A 22,511-nucleotide genomic window follows, 5' to 3' on the forward strand; every position below is an offset into this window, starting at 1 on the left:
AATGTGAAGTAAAGTCATAAATAATAATTGTACTTTGTTTCTGTCCAACACTGACCATATAGGGAACCATGAGGGCTTACTTTCCGTGCCTGCTCCTGGCACTACTCAGCGCCACAGTGCACTCTCAGGTACCAGCCCACTTGCGTGATGCCTACGCGAAGTTCCAAAATCAGCACGTCTTCCCTGACATGAGACAAGGCTCCTGTAACGATGTGATAAAGAAAAGGACCATCTACACGGGCCGCAACAATGATGAGTGTAAGGAGACCAACACTTTCATCCGCGCTCACCAGAATGTCATCAACAACATCTGCAAGCAGGCTGGAGAGCCATACGAGCACAACGGCGCTTGGCTGACCTTGAGCACCCACCCGTTTGACTGTTTGGTTTGTGTGCTGGACGATATGAGGAACACGCGTAAGCCATGTGTGTACACTGCCAAAGTCAAACGGGCTGCTCCTAGGATCGCCATAAAATGTAGCGAAGGCTGGCCTGTGCACTTTGGAACAGACATCTTACAAGTGGATTAACCGCTGCCGTGTAAATCAAGCTGCCAGCCTCTTGAATTAACCCATTCTGACCTGAGATCAGATTCATACGAGGTTTCCACTGGACACCCACTGGTCTGATTAACCCATTCTGACCTGAGATCAGATTCTAAAAATGTCAGTCGTTCTTCGATTTTTTCCAAAAATAGCAGACCTACAAGCTCGTATCGCGCCACTCGGTGGCGCGATATGAGCTTGTAGATCTGCTATTTTTCAATAGCTAAAGCATGACATGATGCCAACACCAAAATGGGTGCCCGGTCAGAATGGGTTAAATAGAAAATGCTGATGATTTACAGTATAACTAGAACAATGAAAAGCAATAAAAGACATTGATTTTATATCTTGAAATATCAAATTTGTTGTCTCCAGACCTCCCAAAACAAACTGGTCAGGCTCCTACTTGGCCTCACCCCCCGAACCCACCTCACCCCTGCCCACTTTGACAGGCTGGAATGGATTAGGGTCGACGACAGAGCACAGCATCTTGCAATGGGTCTGGTCCGATACACCACTAAGATACCCATGTACCTGTCTAGATACTTCCTTAATGTTAACGAAGTCCACACCCACAACACCAGAGGGAGTGCAAGTGCAACGAACCATGTACAGCCCAGATTCGGCACAAACAAGGGACTAAATTATTTTCGCTCCTATGCCACCAAAATGTGGAACGCCCTACCAACAGTCATTAAGACATGCGAATCCCTTGACTCCTTCAAAACCGCTCTTAAAGGGCACCTACGGACGGCTGCAATTCGAAACTGGCCTCCGTAAAAATAATCCCCCCCTTTTCCCCTCACTGTATACGTTTCTTTTCCCTTTTTCCCTCCTTTATGATGAATTCCTGTTCTGTTCTTTGTCTATATAGAAGTGTCTATTTGTACGCATCAAATGTTTTGATGAATTGAACATGGTCCCTCTGGACCCTCTTGTAAACAAGTGTAATGCTTAATTGGGTCGTCCACTCACAGTTAACAGTCTTTGTATTGAGTTTGTGCTTGAAATGTACTGTAATTCTGCAAACTGTTAATAAATATTTCAATCAATCAAAAAAGATTGATTACGTAACCAACAACAGCCACTTAGCTACGACAAACATTATGCAAAGCTCGGCCAATCACAGTAGAAGTTAGTTAGGTTACTCCAGAATAGTGTGACAATAACTATAGTCTGAACCACACTAATAAAAGACAGGGAAGCAAACAACATGATATGAGATGTCTTGTGCCTTTCGACCATTAGGCCTAGACTCTGCAACCATATTATTTCACAAAAGAAAATATGACAATTAGACCAACATCCACTACTGTAGTACCTTACAGTAAGTGGCACAAAATCAAACTGTGGCTTCTTTGTGACATCATCCAGAAACATTGAAGCCATCATTATAGAACACAAGTTACACAACGCCGTCACAGTTAGATCAAGTGGCAACACTAACCTTCAACCCAAGCAAAATAGAATAGAATTTATTTACTCACAATTAGCAGAACAGAATGTGGATGGTTGGATAATAGTGGATATCCATGAATCTTGGAGGGAATGATAACATGTAGAGCAGGGAGACGAGCAGGGAGATGATTTCCCCTTGAAGTGATGATAATCTTTTGGGGCACTTGGAGATATTAAAACATGTATCCCTATAAAGCAGAGTGAAATTGAAAAAAGAAAGAAAAGTATTATTAATGACGAAAAGAAAAACATTTATCCTCAACCGATAGGCCCATTTAGTCTTTTTTTCAAATCCTCGTTTTTCATCATTTTTGCCCATATCATACTACTATACTATAGCACACCGTTTATCTACATTTTTGAGGATTTGGAAAAAAGACGAATATCACTCCGAGACGATGGACCATGGGCTATAGCCCATATCGAACGGCATACTATAACATGCCGTTTTTCGTCATTTGAGGATTTGAAAAAAATACGAAAATCACTCCGGCATACTAGCCGTTTTTTTGATTTTCGACTTTTTTTCAAATCCTTGTTTTTCATCATTTTTGACCGTGGGCTATAGCCCATCTCAGACGGCATACTATAGCATGCCGTTTTTCATCATTTTTGAGGATAAAAAAAAAAAGGCGAAAGTCTTAGGCGAAAGTTATTATTATTACAACTGACTTTTTGCTCATTTCAGCACATTGTGTTCCATTTTCTGTCATTTTCTGCTTTTAAGTGGATTAACATACCAAAGAACGCTTAATTCAACAGTACTAGACATTTGCAGAGGATTGACTGAATGATGGTGTAGTCTAATGATCAGACTCTCAGCACAGATATTTCATGTTCAAATCCCAGTCAATTTACAGTTCATTGCTTTTCAACTTTACCTAATAAACTGCTAAAGTACAAAAGAATGCTTCAATAAAACAAGAAACATGTGCTAGGAGTGACAGAGATGGTCTACTGGTCTCACGAGCAGGCTCACAAGCCAGAGATTCTGTGTTGTAAAGTGCTAGCCCTACAAGCAGAACCCAATGCTACTGAAGTTTCTGACATTTTTTAGACCCAGAGCATTGGGTCCTATTCCACCTCCACCCTACCACCGGGTACGCACACATAAATTAACGTAAACACCTTCGGATAAGTCCTTCTGCGCTCTTTTTTTCCTTTTTCCTTTGAGGGCTTCTGAATCTGTGAACTATAAGTACCTATACATACCGCTGCGAATATCTCCTGTGGCGCGGAAGCCGTTAAGTATTTTTAATCTTTGTTTGACCGATTTGGTCGCTTTGATTCTTCTTTTCCTTCCTTGTTTATTGACACCTCATTGTACCGCCTATCTGGCTAGCTAGTGGTGCTATAGCTATGACAGAGCAGATCAGAGGCAGGAACGTAGCCGGCACAAGCCAACCGCACATCGGGAGGCGGTACAATGAACAGTAAATAAACAAGAAGAATCCAAGCTTCCAAATCGGTCAAACATAGATTAAAAATACTTAACGGCTTCCGCGCCACAGGAGATATTCGCAGCGGTATGTATAGGTACTTATAGTTCACGAATTCAGAATAACTCAAACAAAAAGAGGCCGTCAAACGCCGCAGATACGATGTTACCGAGCATATTTATGTCCGCGTTCCAACATTCCCATACGAAAATATAGATACGCACAGGGACCCTACATAAAGTGACATCCAAATTTCAGAAAAGCTTTATGGAGGGTTCCGAGAGGGGCTAGTAAAGTGCATGAGCCGAGTATAAATTAAATATTGCACAAAGATGTTAATATTCTCTCTGCACAATTAGCAGATGGCCACACAACATTCATGTCAGCTCACTTTAATTCAATTATTATGAATATAATGAAATGTCTTATAACTAATGAGGGTTGGGCACTTTGTGTGCAGGACACAACAATAAAATAAGCAATCAAAAGCAAAATAGCAAAAGGGGTTGAACTTGAAACGACGCCAACACCCGTCCAGTTGTTTTTGCGATTTCAGACAGTTGAAAGTGAACTGAAAGTGAACTACGCCGACACGCTGTGCATACGACGTTGATACGCCGTCAAGAGAGAGGTCGGCGTATCGGTCTGAAATCACAAAAACAGTGCAAAACAGTCAGACGGCGTGAGCGGACGTTGATATTAGCAAATCTACAAGCTCACAATGCGTTGCGACGCCGAGGCGACACTTAATTTGTAACAGAGTGTTTCTTTCTATGTTGATTGCAGTATTGATACTTTTACTAAACTCATTTCAAGAAATTGAGTAATTTTTGAGTGGTGCAACCACTCCAAGAAGGAACAGCAATGTCCGTGTTCACCTATGTGTCCGTCTGTGTTGGTTCACCTATGTGACTACCTAATGTGTTGGTTAATGAGCACCAGTATAATGAGTACCAGTAGGGGCACTGTTGTGCCAGAAACAGAGAGAGAGAGAGCTGCACTGTTGCCTGCTAATATATATATATATGAGAGTGAGAGTGAGAGTGAGAGTGAGAGTGAGAGTGAGAGTGAGAGAGAGAGAGAGGGAGGGGGTAGCCTACTTCTCTAGTGCATGTTGCCAGGTTCATAACAGACTGGCTGCTACAGGTACCCATGGCTGGTATTGAAACTTGCATCCCCATTGATAAATTCCAAATACAACTTAATTCATTCTTCACATAGGACTACTATGGCTTTAGATTATATTGGGTAACATGTTTTAACTAACCTTGCGTCACCAGACGTTCCAGTTTTAACAAAAAGCCTTGCGCGGAATATTATTCAGAAGACCCATTTTATCTGCAAAAAATAAAGCGAAAACAGTGCCCTCTGCTGTTTGTTTCCTGTTCTGTTGCCTTGAGAGATTATTCTATCTAAATTTTAACGCGGCATAATTTCACATGTAACTCCCTCCAAGCACAGACAGACACAAGTGGTTTCCTCTACTGATTTATTTGAAGGCTTATGTATCCTCCAAATTCACCGTGAAAACTATAAACAATACAATAAAACAAGCACGTTACAATTAACATAAAATGACATGCACAGCATGATGCTGGCACTTGCTAGCTGGGACACTTGCTAGCTGGGTAAGTAAAATATCAAATACAGACATAAAACAAACAACAAATACCTCGTTGGCTGCGTGCAAAACAAGAAGGGAATCTCTTCATGTCCTTAATAACCTTTACTTAATGACAGTTAGACAGTCTTTTGTGAACGTTCTTATAACTTTAAAGTATCTTTGTGTGACCAGTGTGTGTGCGTGTGTGTGTGTGTGTGTAAACCGGAGCTGCTGCACCTTGCTGCTTCTAGCTGCGCGCCTGCGCCTGCTTGTGGCTTGATTGCTTACACAAACTCCTGTGTACCAATTTACATGAGAGCAGACCAAACGACACAGAATGTGGCTTTGACCCTTCAAAATAAAAGCATTACAACAACTTGACACAAAATAAATGAAATAATGTTATAACATGAATGTGACTTAACTATGAATTTCTTAATCATGACCACAATATAATAAACAATCATGAACTTATTTTAGCCTTCTTATGAACTTTGTCTTAGAGAAATAAACAACTTATATTACTTGTAGTGGCAACAGTTATACACAATGTAGCATTTGTTTTATTTGGCTATTGCTGGCCAAATACTTTCTTTAATAATATGAAAAGTGTAAACGTTTCCTATCTAAACGTTTTAAAGTATAGTACACCATTACGTTTTATAGTTTAATAGAAGTTATGTAAATCGAGATGACACTTTTTTAACAGGTAGAAGCAGGCATCACCTTTGACCAAATAGGCCTATCCCAAAGGATCAGAAATGATAAGACATAATGGCCTTTAACTCAATTTACATGCAAACCAACAAAACGTTAACATCTGAGCAAATAAAAAAATGTTAAATTGCAAAAAGGAAAACAAAAAAGTGGGCATCATACTGTGGTCATCTATCCAGGTATTTTATGTTCAATTCTACACATTACAATAATGTCAACAAAATGTATCCCATATATTATTGTATATATTATATACAATATATATTGTGATAGCTACTCTTTCTTTAATAATTCACCACTTGAACATTACTACTGTATAATATGGATTATTGTACTGTATATTACTTAGCAAATACTACTGAACATATTACTGTACTGCAAGTATATGTTAAGTTCTATACCCAGCAGTGCACTACAGTACAACACAGCCTACTATTGACTGTGTTGTACTGATAAGTAGAGTATGTACTGTACATGGAGACAATAAACTGTGTGTGTGTGTGTGTGTGTGTGTGTGTGTGTGTGTGTGTGTGTGTGTGTGTGTGTGTGTGTGTGTGTGTGTGTGTGTGTGTGTGTGTGTGTGTGTGTGTGTGTGTGTGTGTGTGTGTGTGTGTGTGTGTGTGTGTGTGTGTGTGTGTGTGTGTGTGTGTCTTCATACATAATAGTTGATCCTATATTTTTCATGTCCCAGACGTTGATATTAATGATGGTCATTTCACCAGAGGCTGCCTGGCTGGAGGCTAAATGCTGGCACCCCTGAAACCATCTAACAATCAAATATGCCATATGCCAATATTTGAACGACAAAGACCGAAAAGGGCAGTGTGCAGATGTTTTATTCTTCTCTCTGGTGAGATTCAAAACAGCAATCTTCTGCAGCACAGGTGGACTAACCGCTAGACCAGGTAGGCCAATAGACTAGAGGGTTAATCCAGAATAAATATAGGTCTATGAGGGAATAATAGTAAACTAAACTCGAGAGTTTCAATTCTGGGAAATTGCAAGTGTGGTTGTGGTTGCACTGCGGTGTTTGCCCTTCATGTATTACTTCTTCATTCTTCTTCATGTGGGAAGCCACATTTGCACACTTATAATGCATGGGTTTATAGTTAGAAAGTTCCGTTCTTGACATGGTATTGCGGAAATAAATCCAATAGGTCTCACGTTGGAACCAATCTCAACCTACAGTATATGTGGCATTCCAAACTTCTCTGCACATTAGCCTAAAGTATAACTAGCACATGTACACTTCCTTTAAGAAATTGAGACCCTGGTGTCGGGTTGGACACGACTGATTGGCAATCAAGTTATGAGTAGACCACGCACCAGATTGGAAACTAGATGCCATCTTTACTGTAGACGTAGGGACTTAACTATACAATAGGCCTACAGCCTACTATCCAGAGGAATACTGTACACAAGAACAATGTGAAAGTAATATCCCAGGACCCTAAAACCTATGCTTTGTACTGTCATGGCTGTAAAACAACCATGTAGTGTAATCTGTACAAAGTTCACAAACACGATAGCTTGTAGGCCTTCTGCTTGCAGCCATAAGTACAGTAGTATGCATTAGTGTGATGTTCACCTCAAACGTACACAATATATGCATATGTATGTGTTATATTTAGGGAATAAAATACATTTCTATAGGAACATTATACAGAATATACCCCATTTGGGTTCAACATACTGTAATATGTGCACACAGGCCAGCTTAGCAGGGCCTGTGTGTACATAATTTATTACACATGTTTTACTTAAGTAAAACATTTGGTTGGGAGGTTGTTTTTCCTTTTTAGATATTAAAAAGGTCTTAAAGGAGAATTCCATTGTACACTATCAGAGTTACGTGGTTATGGTTATGGCCGTTCAGGGCTCTCTCTTTGTGCGTTTCTAGTATTATTATTGTCCGCTCATTTTGTCCGTGGCAAAAAATATATTTTGACAAAACTGTCCACCACAAGCCAGCATGGTGATGATGAGACACACACACTGAGTGGTGTGGAGTTCAATGGTGCATCCAGGCCTAGTTGAACAAACGCCAATACGAAACCCGGCATGAACATTATGCAAGGCGAGACACAAGACGCCGTGCGACACCCCCTGAATAAGCCATGCTGAGGGTCAGTTTGACCTATCAGGAGGCCCTGCCGATCAGTCAAACCCAGGTCAGTTAAGCCTTCAGAGAGCCCAGAACCTCTGTCTCTCCCTGGACCAGAGTTCAGGATCGTATAGAGAATCTCTGTCTCTCCCTCAGAGCAGAGTTCAGGCCACTCAGCATACATGCTTTTTCAGTTCTCGGAAATCGTACCTTCCATCAAAGGGTCTTGTGAGACCCACACCCGAATTTGCGTCCGTTTAGTCTGTCGCCCTCCGGGTTATGCCCTGAATATGTCCTACCCATTGCATCCGTTGCGAGAAGACCAGTTTTGGCAGTACTTAGTGCAGTCCATTATGATAGTACTGAAGTCACTACTATGACATACAGTATATTGATGACATCAAGGATCTCCATATAAGGGAATCTTTTTTGATGAGATGGGCATAAAAGCGACACATGGTCGCCTGAAACAGCAAGCAGCCACAATAAGCCGACATCCCCTCCAGCCTTTCACTTACACCAGATGTTTTAATAATAATAATAGTATGATCTGACAATCCTTGGGTTCGATCGAACAAGGGTCTCCGCCATGCCGCCTACGGTGGACCTCCCCACCTTGGAGGAGTTGAAGGTGTCAGAGGTGAAGGTATCGTCCGCAGTGCTGAAGGCGTCGGCGCACCACTACGGCTCCCAGTGCGACCGACCCAACAAGGAGTTCATGCTCTGCCGCTGGGAGGAGAAGGACCCCCGCCGGTGTCTGGCGGAGGGGAGGAAGGTCAACCAGTGCGCCATCGACTTCTTCAGGGCGATCAAGGAGAACTGTGCAGAGTCGTTCACACAGTACTGGACATGTTTGGATTACTCCAACCTGGCGGAGCTGCGGCGCTGCCGCGCCGAGCAGCAGCTGTTTGACGGCTGCGTCCTGGACAAGCTGGGATGGGTGAGGCCCGGCCTGGGAGACCTGTCCAAGGTCACCAAGGTGTCTACGGACCGGCCCGTCCCTCAGAATCCCTACTGTTCTCGGCCACGCCCGGAGCCCAACCCGGTCATCGACGGCAAACTGGAGCCTTCCAAACTGGGCAGCAGGTTTTTCTTCTGGCCCTGGTGACAATAAGGCGTTTGCTGATTCGGTCCTCTCCATGGGCCTACACAAACAGAAACAAACTCACAAAGAAACAGGATAGAATCGAAAAGAAATCACACTTTTGTGAAGTGAGGGGCACCTTTGTTTACTTTTGTACGTCACGGGGGGCATGCTTTAACCAAACAACACCAACTGAAACAACCTTTCAATCTAAATCAAAATTATTGCCGACCAGGACAAGCAGCACGATGTGAGCAAGGCTGGTTTCAGTCAGTGAAAGCTCATTGGGAACGCATGGCCCTCCAGTTATGCAGTTCTCATTGTACAACGGGTGCTTGAATCAGAAGAACCGGAGGTACCTGATCAAACATCGGTTCCTCAATGTCTGCTATTTATAGCAATACAATTACAATACGGTGGTTCTCAAACATTTTGGCCTTTATGGACTTATTATGGGCCATTTAGCGTAAGAGGGAATGAAACGGTACAATCCTGAAGGATCCCAACCATAGAAATGTGTGCAGATGAGAACATCCAACATCCTAGCATGATCTGTGCAAATCAGCATTGTTAGGCAACACGCATGGTGAGAGTTTGTGTTGCCAGATCAGAGCTCTGCCCAACTGCATATAAGGTTTGATGTCCTCGTGTCTTGAGTTTGACCTGAGACGTGTGACCAGACAAGCTTTGAGATAGACATATACACATAGCCCAATCAAACTCACAAGGGGGATTATTTTACATGTTGATGGGAAGGTGCCAGTTTTGGGGACAAGTCTGACAGCAGCCTTGTCGCTGACAAACTGCCTGAAAGGATTGAGTACAAATTGTCAAAGACTTTAGGTTTTGGGTTCTGAGCTACAACTTCACTTCTGAGGTGTTCCTATTATTATTATTATTAAACACATGAGGATGAGCCTCAATGAATGCTACTGCCAGATGCAGAGAGATGGACAATTCCCCTTGTTAGCCTCTCACCAAATAACCACCAGCTCTATAAGCAGCCAGAAACAAGGAGAACCAAAAGTAGCAAGATGTCACAGTTGCCAACGTTTTCCCAAGACTTTACCTCAGCAAGAAGAAAGAAAAGGAAAGAATCTACGGACATTCACAGGAAGGAAAGCTGACATGAGTGTCCATACTGGAGATAAACCTCTGACAAATCCCCTACGTCCTCGCACCTGGGAAAAGCCTTTCCGTTGTCAACATTGTGACAAGAGTTTCAGGCGATTAGCTCACCTGAACACGCACCAGAGCGTCCACACCGGAGCCAAACCCTTTCACTGTGAAGCGTGTGGAAAGAGTTTTAGTCAGTCAGAAACTCTGAAGACCCACCAGAGTGTCCACACGGCAGAAAGACCGTTTCAATGTCAACAGTGTGACAAGAACTTCCGTCACGCAGTCACTCTTAGGAATCACCAGCGTCTCCACACCGGTGAAAGACCGTTCTACTGCAAACAGTGTGGCAGGAGTTTTAACCGCTTAGATACGCTGAAGGATCACCTGCGTGTCCACACTGGAGAAAGACCTTTCCAGTGCACACAGTGTGACAAGAGTTTCAGGCATGTAGGTACTCTGAAGAAACACCAGCATGTCCACACTGGAGCACGGGAGTCTATCCCCGTTTCTGATCAGGTCTGGAGCGTATGATAACTTACGTCATGTTGTAGTCACTGGTTTGTAGTCATCAGGCCGGAACCACCAAACCAGAATCAGAATTACCCAAAATAATTCACTTTGATCGAGGGCATCATACTTTTAGGGCCTGCCCAATAAAAGCCTTGATGCAGTGTATGTACTTCTTGGGATAGTTTGCTTGTTATATCCATCTGGTGTCTCTGGTGAGACTGAAAAACCAACAGGGAGACCAAAATAAACAGAACCACCTTCACGTCCAGAATACCTTTTTTTGAGGGGCCCTCCTATATACAGCTTTTTTGTCCTGAACTCCATTGACAATGAATGAGAATTTATGTCATATGTGTCTGAACAAATCGGCTTTTTGTGGAAACAAACATTAAATGCCATTGACAATGAAAGGAACATTTACGACCAGAGTAATATAGTAAGAGAGTGGTGACACTAGCGTTGACTCCCATTGTAACAATGGGATGCAGTAGTGCTCATTCCATCTCAATGGGATAGTTCCAGCCATAGGAGCAATGTTTGGAACTATAGCCGATAGGCAACCCGCTTTGCGGCGAGATCAAAGCGTGTCGCTACCCTCCTACTCTACACTACATAGACGAGTAAATCGTCTATTTTGGCCAGAATGAGATGATGTATGATGATAAGAGCGCCCCTCACTTCACACAGGTGTGATTCATCTGGTTTAACCCATTCTGACCGGGCACCCATTTTGGTGTCAGCATCATGTTATGCTTTAGCTATTTAAAAATAGCAGATCTACAAGCTCATATCGCGCCACCGAGTGGCGCGATACGAGCTTGTAGGTCTGCTATTTTTGAAAAATCGAAGAGCGACTGACATTTTTAGAATCTGATCTCAGGTCAGAATGGGCTAGCCTGCAGGTTACGATACACAGCCTAGACCTAGACCAGGCCCCTGGCAGATGGACTGCTGAGGTTGAGTTCTACAACTACCATCATCTCCCGCTGCCTCCCAGGAGGAAGAGGACATAGGCCTCACTCACACCTTTCGATCTAGCATACAACATTGATATGCTAGATGTAAGCAAGATGTGTCATGGACGCCCCAATGCATTTCCAATCACATGGTTTGATACATTTTGGACTACAAGCTGTTGTATGGCTTTCGGCTGTTTCGACTGCCCCCCTCCCCCTCATACAACACAAATGTGTCAAACCATGTGACTCCCGTTGGAAATGCATTGCGAGCTTGCATCAGCTATACATCTCATACAACAAGCATACATCAATCTGTTGTAAAGGTGTGAGTGAGACCTAATAAAGGGGAGGAGGCAGAGTTCCTTTTTATATACAAAGAATCATACTCGTGTGAAGTGAGGGACTCTTTATATCAACCCACAAAGATGTCACGTGACGTCATTTGCCATTGACCTTGCTGGAAAGTTTGTACAGAAAACAATTTGTCATAAAAAGTCAGACTTGGGACACACATGATGCCACGGGTGGAACACAAAGTCAGATATTGGAGGGGCTAGCGCCTCAAAAAGATAGAATTGAGTTTTGGGGGGCGCTAGCCCCTCCTATGTCCAGTTTGTGTGTGTTTGTACCATGGAATGTGATGATGTATGATAAGAGCGCCCCTCACTTCACACGAGTGTGATTTTTCTTTTACACCCGATTAAATCAATTGGTCTGGTTAACATTTTAAATATTTGGTAAGGGATCCTATATACACAGGTTTGTTTCTGTTTAGGTCAATGTTCATTTTAAAAACGCCATTGACAATGAAGAATGCGTTTGTTTTGACACCGTTTGTTTTACATCATCATTACATCACCAAGCTAAGCTATATCGAATTCCCTCCTCGGTGTTGTAAGCGCCCCTCACTTCGCACGTGTGATTTTGATTTAAACTAAGTTTTGTTAAGAGGTTAAATCACTATATTGTGTAATCATTGCTATAGTTTGTTCAGTAACAGGAGTCTCCCTGTCTCTCTAGCTCTTAAACAGAAAATAAATTTTCAGCCAATCAGGATACAGTAGCCATTTATCAGCTTAAATTTTTTGTGTTCCAGTTCCAATTTTGTCTGCTCATTTCTTTGTACCATCACTTACAGTTCCACTTGTTACTTAGGATTTAGAACAGCAGTTCTATTAGACATTAGTAGCTCTAGGACTCTGGAGTTGTGAGCGCTTGCACACTATGGTCATAGTGTGCAAGGCGCAAGTTGGCGAGAGAGAGAGTGCATTTCTAGTTTAATCTGTATCCTGAATGTGTTCTACATCCTGATTGGATAAATTAGCATCACAACCTGAAAATGCATTTTCTGTTTAATAAAAAGCTGGAGAGACATGGAGACACCCGTTACTGAACAAACACACTATAGCAATGATACTATCAGAATATAGAGTATTGTGTACTGTATGTAAGTTTTGCAGTTTGAAATTGGCAATGATTTCCAAAATATAGAAAAGTTTAAATAATGCTTTGGAAAAATTGCATGAAATAAAGTTTGTGCAGATTAGTGTACCCATAAAATAGGAACCGTATAGCACCTCCAGGCACCTCAAATGTGAATTTACTGTAGCCTATAATAAACAAATGAATTAATAAGTACTCATAAGATATAACAATAAATATCTTGACTCTTAAATCCACTGTGGAGGAAAAGCTAATCACAGGAGGTGAAGACAACTGATGTTTTCCTGGTAGATCTCCAAAAGATAGGCACTGAAAAGCCATCTGAAGAGAAACCACTGTTTGTATGCATGGCTGGTAAATGATTAACAGGCCTGTGAACCTGCATGTCAACCTCATGGTCCCTGCCCGGTAGGTGATTCCAGCTTGTGCTGTCGCCTTAGGTGCCTGTACTCTCAGGGCGGCTAAGGGGAAGACGTTTGTCCTCCTACTCAGGGTTCTTTAGAAATTCAGCAGAGTACTATAGACGAATAACAGTTTAAGTCCACACTAATTATCCATAATGTACTGTATAAATGATAGATAAGGGGTCAGGACAATTAGGCCTTTTCGTGGAGTGGTCAGAATAAAATTTGGACTGTTATTCATCTATAGTACTATTAAATTATATAGTAAGTCACACTCTTAGCAAGACAGTGGAAAATATTAATGCAGAGTAAAATAAATCAATAAAATGAAAAAAAATATCACAGTATTGTCAAACATTCATTTTAATCCCAAGGCAAAATAGCCAAGTCAATATCCTTTCAACACAGATGGCCTGCAAACAGCATAACGTGAAGCATTTAAATGTTTTTCAGTCACCAAAAGCAGAAAAGAGCATCGCTATCAATCAATCCTTATCAGTACACAAGTGACACAATCTCAACTGATACATAAATGACATGACACTCCTGCCTCCAGCCACAAAGGGATACCATGGCATCACGAGGGACGTTCCTGTGTAGCAGTGCCACCTAGTGGTGGCTCACTCGAGTTTAGATATGGCAGTGAGGAGCGAGCCAGCAAGGACGACCAGGGAAGCCAGGAAGAATACGAAACAGTTTCCCACACCCTGCAGAAAGACACAGTCAGCATCATGTCTAAACCATAAGTTAAGTCAAGACAACATTTTAAGAGTAGTTAACCCAAGAAACTTATTTTCTATCAATTACACACCCCATGAAGTACTGTTGCATTTCTGAGCCAATAATACTGAATGAACAGTTGAACACTAATGGATTTGTTTGGTGTTCAGACAACATAGGTTCATGTGAGCAACCTCTTTAAAATCAGTCTTCATCATTCGTCATAGCAGCAGTATAACAGCATCTCATACAGTAGCCTATACTCCATCTCTCACAGGACTAATGCAGTCAGCATTTGCCATTTTCAAAGGATTTTTATACATTTGAAAACTTGAAATGGGACATTCTGATCAATGAGTACTTTCTAAGAACATTTTGTACTTTTACTAAAGTACATTTTTAATTCTATAACAAGAGTACCGTATTTCTATATTGCAGTATTGATCCTTTTACTAAAAAAATAAATTGCAATACCTTTTTCCAACACTGCATTTACCTTAATCTCTCTGAACACCAGGGACCCCCATAATGCCGCCACCAGACCATAGCCCTGCAGAGAGAAAACATCTTATGGGAAAGCCTATAGAGTACTGGACACATACATTCACATCTGGGAGACACCCAGTACAACCAGTCTTCTACTGTTGGTCATGGAATGGCATCGCTGTAGTGATAGTGATGAATGTACAGTTATATAATACTTCTGCCTTTCCATCAGTTTCTTTCCGGAATGTCTTCAACAACCCATTTATATAACAATCAATACGATTAACAATCAATAGATGTGTACCACATCTATTGTATTTATGTGTTATGTTTTTAATGTTGAAAATCTAAAAAGTAACATATCTAAAGTATTGATCGTCTTGTGGCGCTGATGGGACGCGTGAAACGAGAATCAATTGTTTTGATTTAACAAGGGCTTCCTTGAATAAGCCTTCCGGTGCCATTTATGTGATACATTTTTCTATCTACCTCTCTTTGTCAGATGAACGAATTACCAATAATTCCACTGCGAAATAGTCAATGTTTAGTTCTCAGCATTGAACCCAACATTTTGAAACATAATTGTACAGTATCCATGTGACAGACATTAGGTTGTACTCACAGCAGTTACTATAGGGAAAGTAACAACAGCACTCAGGTAGCTGTTGGCCATAAACCAACAGTAGGTGCCCGCTGCCCACATAAGGCCGGACAAGAAGGCTGGAGGGAAAGTTTGACATCAGGAGACTTTAGAAATGGTGTACTATGCGCTCGAGCACACACACACACACACACACACACACACACACTAGAACATTCATTAAACAGTCCATGTTGAAAGAGAAGAAAAAGGGAAATAAATCATTCGTTTTCCCCATATTATTTTTGCTCTGCGTGTGTCCAGAATTAAAACTATGGAATTGGTTATTGTCATGGACATAAGTAATGTTTTCCTCCAATTATGTGCCAATTATGCCTCGTCTCACTCTCTTTGTTGTGTTCTTTTCTGGTCTCTGTGCCAGTGTGCGTGTGTGCCTGCACCGTTTAGTGTTTAATGTTACATTTATGTTTTGATAATCAGTGCCTTGCCATAGATAGGCCTACATACAGTGTGTGTAGCCTAGCTATGTCTTTTCTAATGGGTTTCTGTGCCATATCGCAAAGGCCGCTGTGTGCGCACCATGTTTAGTGTCTCCGTTTAACATGCTCTGTATTTGAGCGTGCGCGCACCCCCACCCGCCCCCTGTTAAAACGACGCATCGACTCAACTTCAACTCTACTGTCTGAGAGCGAGGTCACCTGGGAAGAATTGCAACTCTTAATGCCCACATTTTGGCCAAAAATGTAATCCAAAAGCATTCCATTCCCTGCTCGACAGTCGACACATGGATTAATCTGTAGCTAGCTACCTGAAGATTGACGATTGATTACTTTAACGGTTTGACAGTTTGCATGGACAAGCACAGGGGAAGTAGAGTAAAATACAAGGTCTGCTAAAAGGATGAATCCAAGACAGCATATTGGCTTGTTTCCATTGGGGTCCATTTGTACTCAATTCAAGAGGAGGAGCAGTGCACCAAAGCAAAAAACGGGAATTGTAGTCCAGGAAGGAAGTGAGCCCAGTGTCTGACATCATGGACATAAAATCATAAAATATCTAAAACCACATAAAGACCCCAGGAAAGTGTTCTAGATCTTCTAAACGTCATTAACATATATTTCTTTGCAAAAAGGGTGATGTGTTCCTTTAAGAAACACTTTCAAAAAGACATTCATCATTTGTTGGTGTAAAGCTACAGATAAAAAGCATGGGTCAGTGAGTTACCTGGAAGGACGGCTCTGGAGTACAGCCTGGGCTTGTTCTTCATAGCAGCGCAGTAGATCAGGAAGTACAGGGTGCTTGCCAAGAAAATCCCACAACACTGGGCATAAACATAATCGATGTCTGTGCAGAGACAATTGGAAGAAAATTAATTCACACATTTTAACAGAAGGGGGGGGGGGGTAACGCTATAGCTGTGTATTCACTACCGTACCAGTATTATATCTGCCAAACCATTAGCATAACTTTCTGGAATGGCAATGAGAGACCGTTCACATGCCCTCCTTGGTAGCAAAAGTGCCGTTATTGCCTGATAAGCAGCCGTTTGTTTATTTTCTAATGGTATAGTACTTTATTTACCTCTCGCGCAGTATAGTACTGACGCGAGAGGTTACTACAGTATAAGCACATGTTGGAAAGTAACACACAGGCATTCAGTCATTACTAAACATTTAGAGAAATTGCAGGTCTACTTATTTTAAGTAGCATTTAAACAAGGCCTCATGCAGCTACCATCAAGCAGTACTACAGGAGACAGATCTGAATAAGAACACTGAGGAAACCAGTTCATATTCTGTAATCTGTACAGGTTGTGGATCAGTAGGCATTCATGTAGTCTGGCTTCTACAACGGTAAGGTCACATCCATTTGGCCACAGGAATTTAAACATGCATTTACATATTCTGTGCAGTCAGTCGGCTCATTAATGTCATAAAGTATAAGAGACATACCACTATTTCAATAATTTGTACTTGATGCAATGCAAACGCATAACATGTTTTATCCTAAATATGAGATTGTGTCTCTCTTGGAGTGAGTGAGGTCAACAACAATGTGTGTGTGGGTGAGTTTGCGTCTGAGTCGAATCAATTCAAAATCATTTTCCAGACTTGTCTTTTTTCTCCACACAGTGTGCCTGAAGGAAATACAATGGGTCGATTCAGGGATTCAAGGGACCTGGAGTTCAGGTGCTGCCGGTCAGCAAAGCATTTAATCTGTATTGCTTACAAAACATGAATACAATGCATAAACTGAATCAGATTAGATGTTTCCAAGCCAAGGTTTTGATTATTTTCTGTTTATTAAAGAGCTGTCCATTGTAAACTGTCCTCTCACTCTGACTCACATTAACACACTGCTACATGACTCTTCTTCTAGACCAAAATGCAGAGCTTAAAGACATGACTCTTATTTGGCAATACCAACACCACACAGTAGAAATGGAATCTCATGGAATGGAATTGAAGAGAATCTCATTCAACTTTCCCTAAATGTGTCTCACTGCATGATGCATCTAGTGTAGAGTCCAATTTATGCTTTGTGTTGCAGCAGAACAAGATGTAGGCCTATGAGGTATTTAAGTGTTAATGGCAACATGCCAATTTGCTTACCGTTCATACTGGCTCCAAGGAAAACGCTGTCATGGAGTGAAGAGCGGGCTTTTATGTAGAGAATGGGAGCGAATGAAGATCCGTAAAGCAGACCAGAAGTTATAGCCAGGACACAGCCTCTGGTGGACAGACAGACATGATACAAGACTTAGATACTGTTACACAGGATAGCCTCCTGAACATCAAAGGCCGTTAGACTGATACAAAAAAATATGTTATGAAGGACATGGAGGTTTGCGACTGATCATAATTCAACCAACTTTTCATAAAAAAAAAAAAAGAAAACTTGATTGTATTTGTTTAATAATAAAATAATAATAATAAAACTTTATTTGTATAGCACCTTTCATGACATGAAATGCAGCTCAAAGTGCTTTACAGAGCAATGGAGAAAAAAAAAAGAATGGGTTTGTAAAGTCTGACTACTCACAGAAAACGCCGGGATTTGGCTCCAATCTTGTCGATCCAGAACTCTGAGGAATGTGACCCATAACCATGAGCCAAACCCTGGGTTCGCTGCAGGAATGATGGAAGAGTCAGAGTACAAAAGCTCCGATCAACACTCAAAGTACAGAAAGGCAATCAAATTGTCAGATAAGATGTCATATGTCATAACCGGTCTCATCCTTTACCTCCAGATTAGCCTGGTGAAACCACTGGACAACATTTGCATTCTGCCAGAAGGGAGAGTCTGGTCTCTCTCGGGCAGAGACGATGTACTCCGGACCAAATCTGGCCGGAGCGATATGCGGCCGCTAAGAGGCGGGATCAATGCGAGACTGGTGACATATTGAAGCTGTGCCACAACGCAAATGTAAACCTAACAGGACTCGAAATTATTATGGAGAATTCATCATTTTTGTCCCGCTGCTTCCTGTTCGTATCTGCTTGAGAGAGACCAGATGAAGGCAGGAGGAGGGAATACTGCCGCAATCTGGCGGAGTCAGGTTAACCGATTAGTGTCCTTGTTTCAGTCGATGCGGATTTGAACCCTGAATGCACACACCACCACCGCCACCAGTAATGTTTGTAAAAGAAATCCAGTTAATTAGTCGCCTGTAGTGGCTGTCCAGTTAAGTCTAGCCGCCTTATGGCCTGGGCCATGGCTCAATGGCCTCTGTCTGACTGTCCAGTCTGACTGGAGCCGTGTTCAATAGTCGGACCATTTCCTGCCCAGTGGTTATGAAAAGGTGTAAATGGGGGCACAGTTGGTAGTGTTGTCGCCTCACAGCTAGAAGGTCCTGGGTTCTATCTCCGCTCGGGACGCTGTGGGTGCTGGCGGTGTGCTTCCTCATCAGTGCCCATACCCGAGGCGGGGTTGGCGAAAGAGCCTTTCTGTGTGGAGTTTGCATGTTCTCCCCGTGTCCCTTAGGGTAGGTACCCTCACAAAAAACATGCAGTAATCCTGGTCTTTAAACTGCCTCCCCCTGGCCAGCCGGGGCGCATGATGGAGGGGAAAGGAACTGGTTGGAATAACGTGTTCCTTAACTTCCTTCCACACGCTACGTCCAACCAGGGAAACTCCCCCGTCAGGTGTAAAGGAGCAACTTGGACACTCAGGCATGAAGGAAGCATGAGTTAAAGTCCGTTTCTCTCCCCATGTACCCCATATAATGGGACTAGGTTGGCGGAGGGTGTGTAGAGCCCAGGATCACATTAGATAATTGACACAGGGGTGAAAAATGGGTTACAAAATTGTGGGATATATAAAAAAAAAAAAAAAAAGGTGTAAATACTAATAAACTGCATGAATATCACTTACTCTATCAACAAGCAGGGGAGTCGATTCAGAGCTGGTAAGAGTCTCCACATTTGTTTTTACAAAGAAAAAGATAACCCCACTGTAACAGACAGAAACAGCAGTCGTTCAAACACTCAATTATCAATATAAAGCAGTCAATACTGTGAGTCTACTTAGCGATTTGATCTCACCTGAGCAGACACAAACCAGCCCCAACATAGTTCAGCAGTGGCCGGGATACATGCTGAGCTGCGATCCCAAACCATCCAAATCTGAAATGGACTTTAGAATATTAATAAAACAACAACAATATAAACATAAGACAGGAACAAAAGGGAATAAAACAACTATACAAGCTCAATATTCAACAAATATTCTGACCAAAAGCAGAACAATTTTCTCTCTAAATGTAAACAACCCAAGATACTCACCTTGAACTTGCCCAGCCCATTAACAAGCTGCTAGACCCCCACATCAAAAGCCCAAGGCCAAGGCCAATGGATTTCACAATGGGTACGACTGTAATGTTACCTGTTAATAAACATTTTGATAATAGATTTGTAGCACCATTTATACACATTTATACTCAAAATACTTCATTGTTTGACCATGCTCGACACAATGTGTATTTTCAAATTAAAGTGTCGTTCATTTTCCTTCAAAATGCTTTTTTTTTTTAAAGTGACATTTAGCTACATTACATACATAGCATTCGCTCAAAATCTACAATGCATCTCAATACATTTCATGGACACATGAAATGTATCGTGCCTGGACACACTTAATGAGTTACCCATCTGCTGCCACCTGGTGGACGCAGAGCCAACCGCAGACTGCAGTGATTCACATCCATCTTAGATGCTAAATAAATAGTGTCAATGCCAGCGAGCTAAAATGAAGCCATCCTTGCTCTAGAAAGCACCAATGTTCCCATCTAGATCACCGGAATCAGCAAAGACCTCCGAACATTGCGTGTTTTATCCAAACCATGTAGAGCTCGGTAGATTTTGAGTTATTCAGCTTTTTCAATGGCCAACAAAAGGTCAAAGAGCATTCTCTCTCTCTCACTCTTTTTGACAAAAAAGAAAATCAGTTTATCAAATTGGTCTAATAATGACCAATATCAGTCTTCTCACTTTCCCGTGTTTATACAGAGCATTTGAAGACAAAGATTCTGTACTCATGGACAGACATATTATTGTACAAGATAAGACATGTGATGTCACCGTATATACGAGGACAACACGTGTGGAATTACAGGCAGGGGGTGTAATCATCATCTAAAAAAAGACCAATAACAATAGTCCATTTTCAACCATTTAACCATTAATAGACCAGAAAAAGACAGTAGCCTAGCCTACCTGTAGCCCAGATGAATCCTCCCAGCATGGCAAGAGGTTGGAACTTGGGTGAGTTAAGTACAACATCTCCAAACTTGGCTAGGAACCAAATGGCTGCACAGTTGACCCACTGGAAGAACATTCCTACAGACAGCAGAACAACAGCTTGACCTCACACACCCAAATAACAGACCCATATGATATTTAACAAGAATTTGTAGGCCTCATTGTTACAGTTATGTTAATGTAACAGAAGTTTAGTGGGTCCACTTGGCATACATGGATTGGGGTTTAGGAATGGCCAACAGGCCTATCTATACCTACCATCCCCTGTATCTATCCTTTTGATGGGCACCAAGTTGCTTCCATACAGGAGCACCGCGACCACGTTGGCAGAGAAACCATAAGCGAAATCTGTCATACTGGTCTCATTTGATGAATAAATAAAAGTTGAATTGACAACATCGTGGTTCTTTTCAGCCTGAACATCTGGGAAAATACACACAAGTAAAAACAGACAATATTAGCATTTAAAACACAATGTAAACTTTCTTTAACAACCGGCAACACGTTGATAGGATACAAGAAGTGTGGGCACTAAGGAAGAGTGGGCAACTGGGCACCTCAATGAAAAATGTACTATTGTCAAACATGTTTGAATTTTTTATGTTTGAAAAGTTATCTTAAGTCAAGTAGCCTAGGCATGATGTGAACATACATGGTACATATTATCAGACTTAAATGTACACTTCAGCTTCTTGTTTAAGCCCAAAATGATTGGATGTTTTATAGCAATTTTGTACCAATTATAGAAATATATTAGGTCTGCCTTAATTGTCAAATGTTCAATCATGTTCATTTATAATTAATTATGAATTAATTAATTATGTCACCCTTAACAGACCTTGCATTGAACTGTACAGTACTTTCCTGTGATTTTTTTCTCTTCTGCAAACTGTTAATAAAGTAGGCTGTCAATCAATCATGTCCTACTTCACATTGTCCAACTTGGAACGTTTTCCAATTAGCATCATTTATTTATTTTACATTTGACAAAATGGTACAATTTCTTTTTTTTTAAGAAAAGTGCTCACTTCCTTTCGTGCCCAGTCTTCCTGTTAGGCTACCCAGTGATATAGCCTACTGTGATATCTAATCTATATGGTCCATAGCTCTAACAGTAGCCATAGCGGCAGCCTAGGGCTAGGCTTGGCATATGTGGACAACTTTAAAGCAACTTAAATTATATTCTACCAGGCTGAAAGATAGACCGTATACGCACCTTGACCACCAACGTGTTCTGGTCTGAGGCAGCTCACTAATAACAGCAGAATAAATAAAAGTTGCAGACGATGCTGACATTTTGTTAGAAAATTATTCAACGAAAACATTTGTTCGGTGTTTTCTGTGAGGAGTGAAGAAAGCAGTTAAAAACGACAGGGAAACTTGGCGATGGACCAGACCAGAGGATGGATTAGCGGCGTTGCTGACCTCAGGTGACGCCAATTATTAATCAATGGTCTGGCTGACGTGACGGCTACACGCAGGCGGCGCGCACGCATCTAATCAAACACGCATTAATGAACAAATGTATTGAATTTAATAATTGACATAATTTATTTTCAT

General features: G+C 41.7%; 3 protein-coding genes across 3 annotated transcripts; 2 read left to right on the top strand and 1 right to left on the bottom strand.

Annotated features, from left to right (window-relative positions):
- Positions 1–68: 68 nt before the first annotated feature.
- On the top strand, positions 69–530 carry LOC310873390 (ribonuclease-like 3; the record flags this gene model as incomplete). Its single annotated transcript, XM_083785760.1, has 1 exon — positions 69–530. The coding sequence occupies one exon, from the start codon at positions 69–71 to the stop codon at positions 528–530; it is 462 nt and encodes a 153-aa protein (XP_083641886.1).
- A 7,925-nt stretch (positions 531–8,455) lies between these two features.
- Positions 8,456–8,974, top strand: LOC310873340 (NADH dehydrogenase [ubiquinone] 1 alpha subcomplex subunit 8-like; the record flags this gene model as incomplete). Its single annotated transcript, XM_083785703.1, has 1 exon — positions 8,456–8,974. The coding sequence occupies one exon, from the start codon at positions 8,456–8,458 to the stop codon at positions 8,972–8,974; it is 519 nt and encodes a 172-aa protein (XP_083641829.1).
- Positions 8,975–13,984: 5,010 nt separating this feature from the next.
- tmem144b (transmembrane protein 144b) lies at positions 13,985–21,306 on the bottom strand (the record flags this gene model as incomplete). Its single annotated transcript, XM_083785982.1, has 11 exons — positions 13,985–14,092; positions 14,602–14,655; positions 15,214–15,311; positions 16,417–16,536; positions 17,805–17,923; positions 18,235–18,320; positions 19,567–19,645; positions 19,737–19,817; positions 19,977–20,076; positions 20,907–21,029; positions 21,210–21,306. The coding sequence occupies 11 exons, from the start codon at positions 21,304–21,306 to the stop codon at positions 14,006–14,008; spliced, it is 1,044 nt and encodes a 347-aa protein (XP_083642108.1). The 3' UTR covers positions 13,985–14,005.
- Between the last annotated feature and the right edge of the window lie 1,205 nt (positions 21,307–22,511).

The sequence above is a fragment of the Protomyctophum parallelum genome (assembly GCF_964188405.1).
Source record: "Protomyctophum parallelum genome assembly, chromosome: 16".
Taxonomy (NCBI): domain Eukaryota; kingdom Metazoa; phylum Chordata; class Actinopteri; order Myctophiformes; family Myctophidae; genus Protomyctophum; species Protomyctophum parallelum.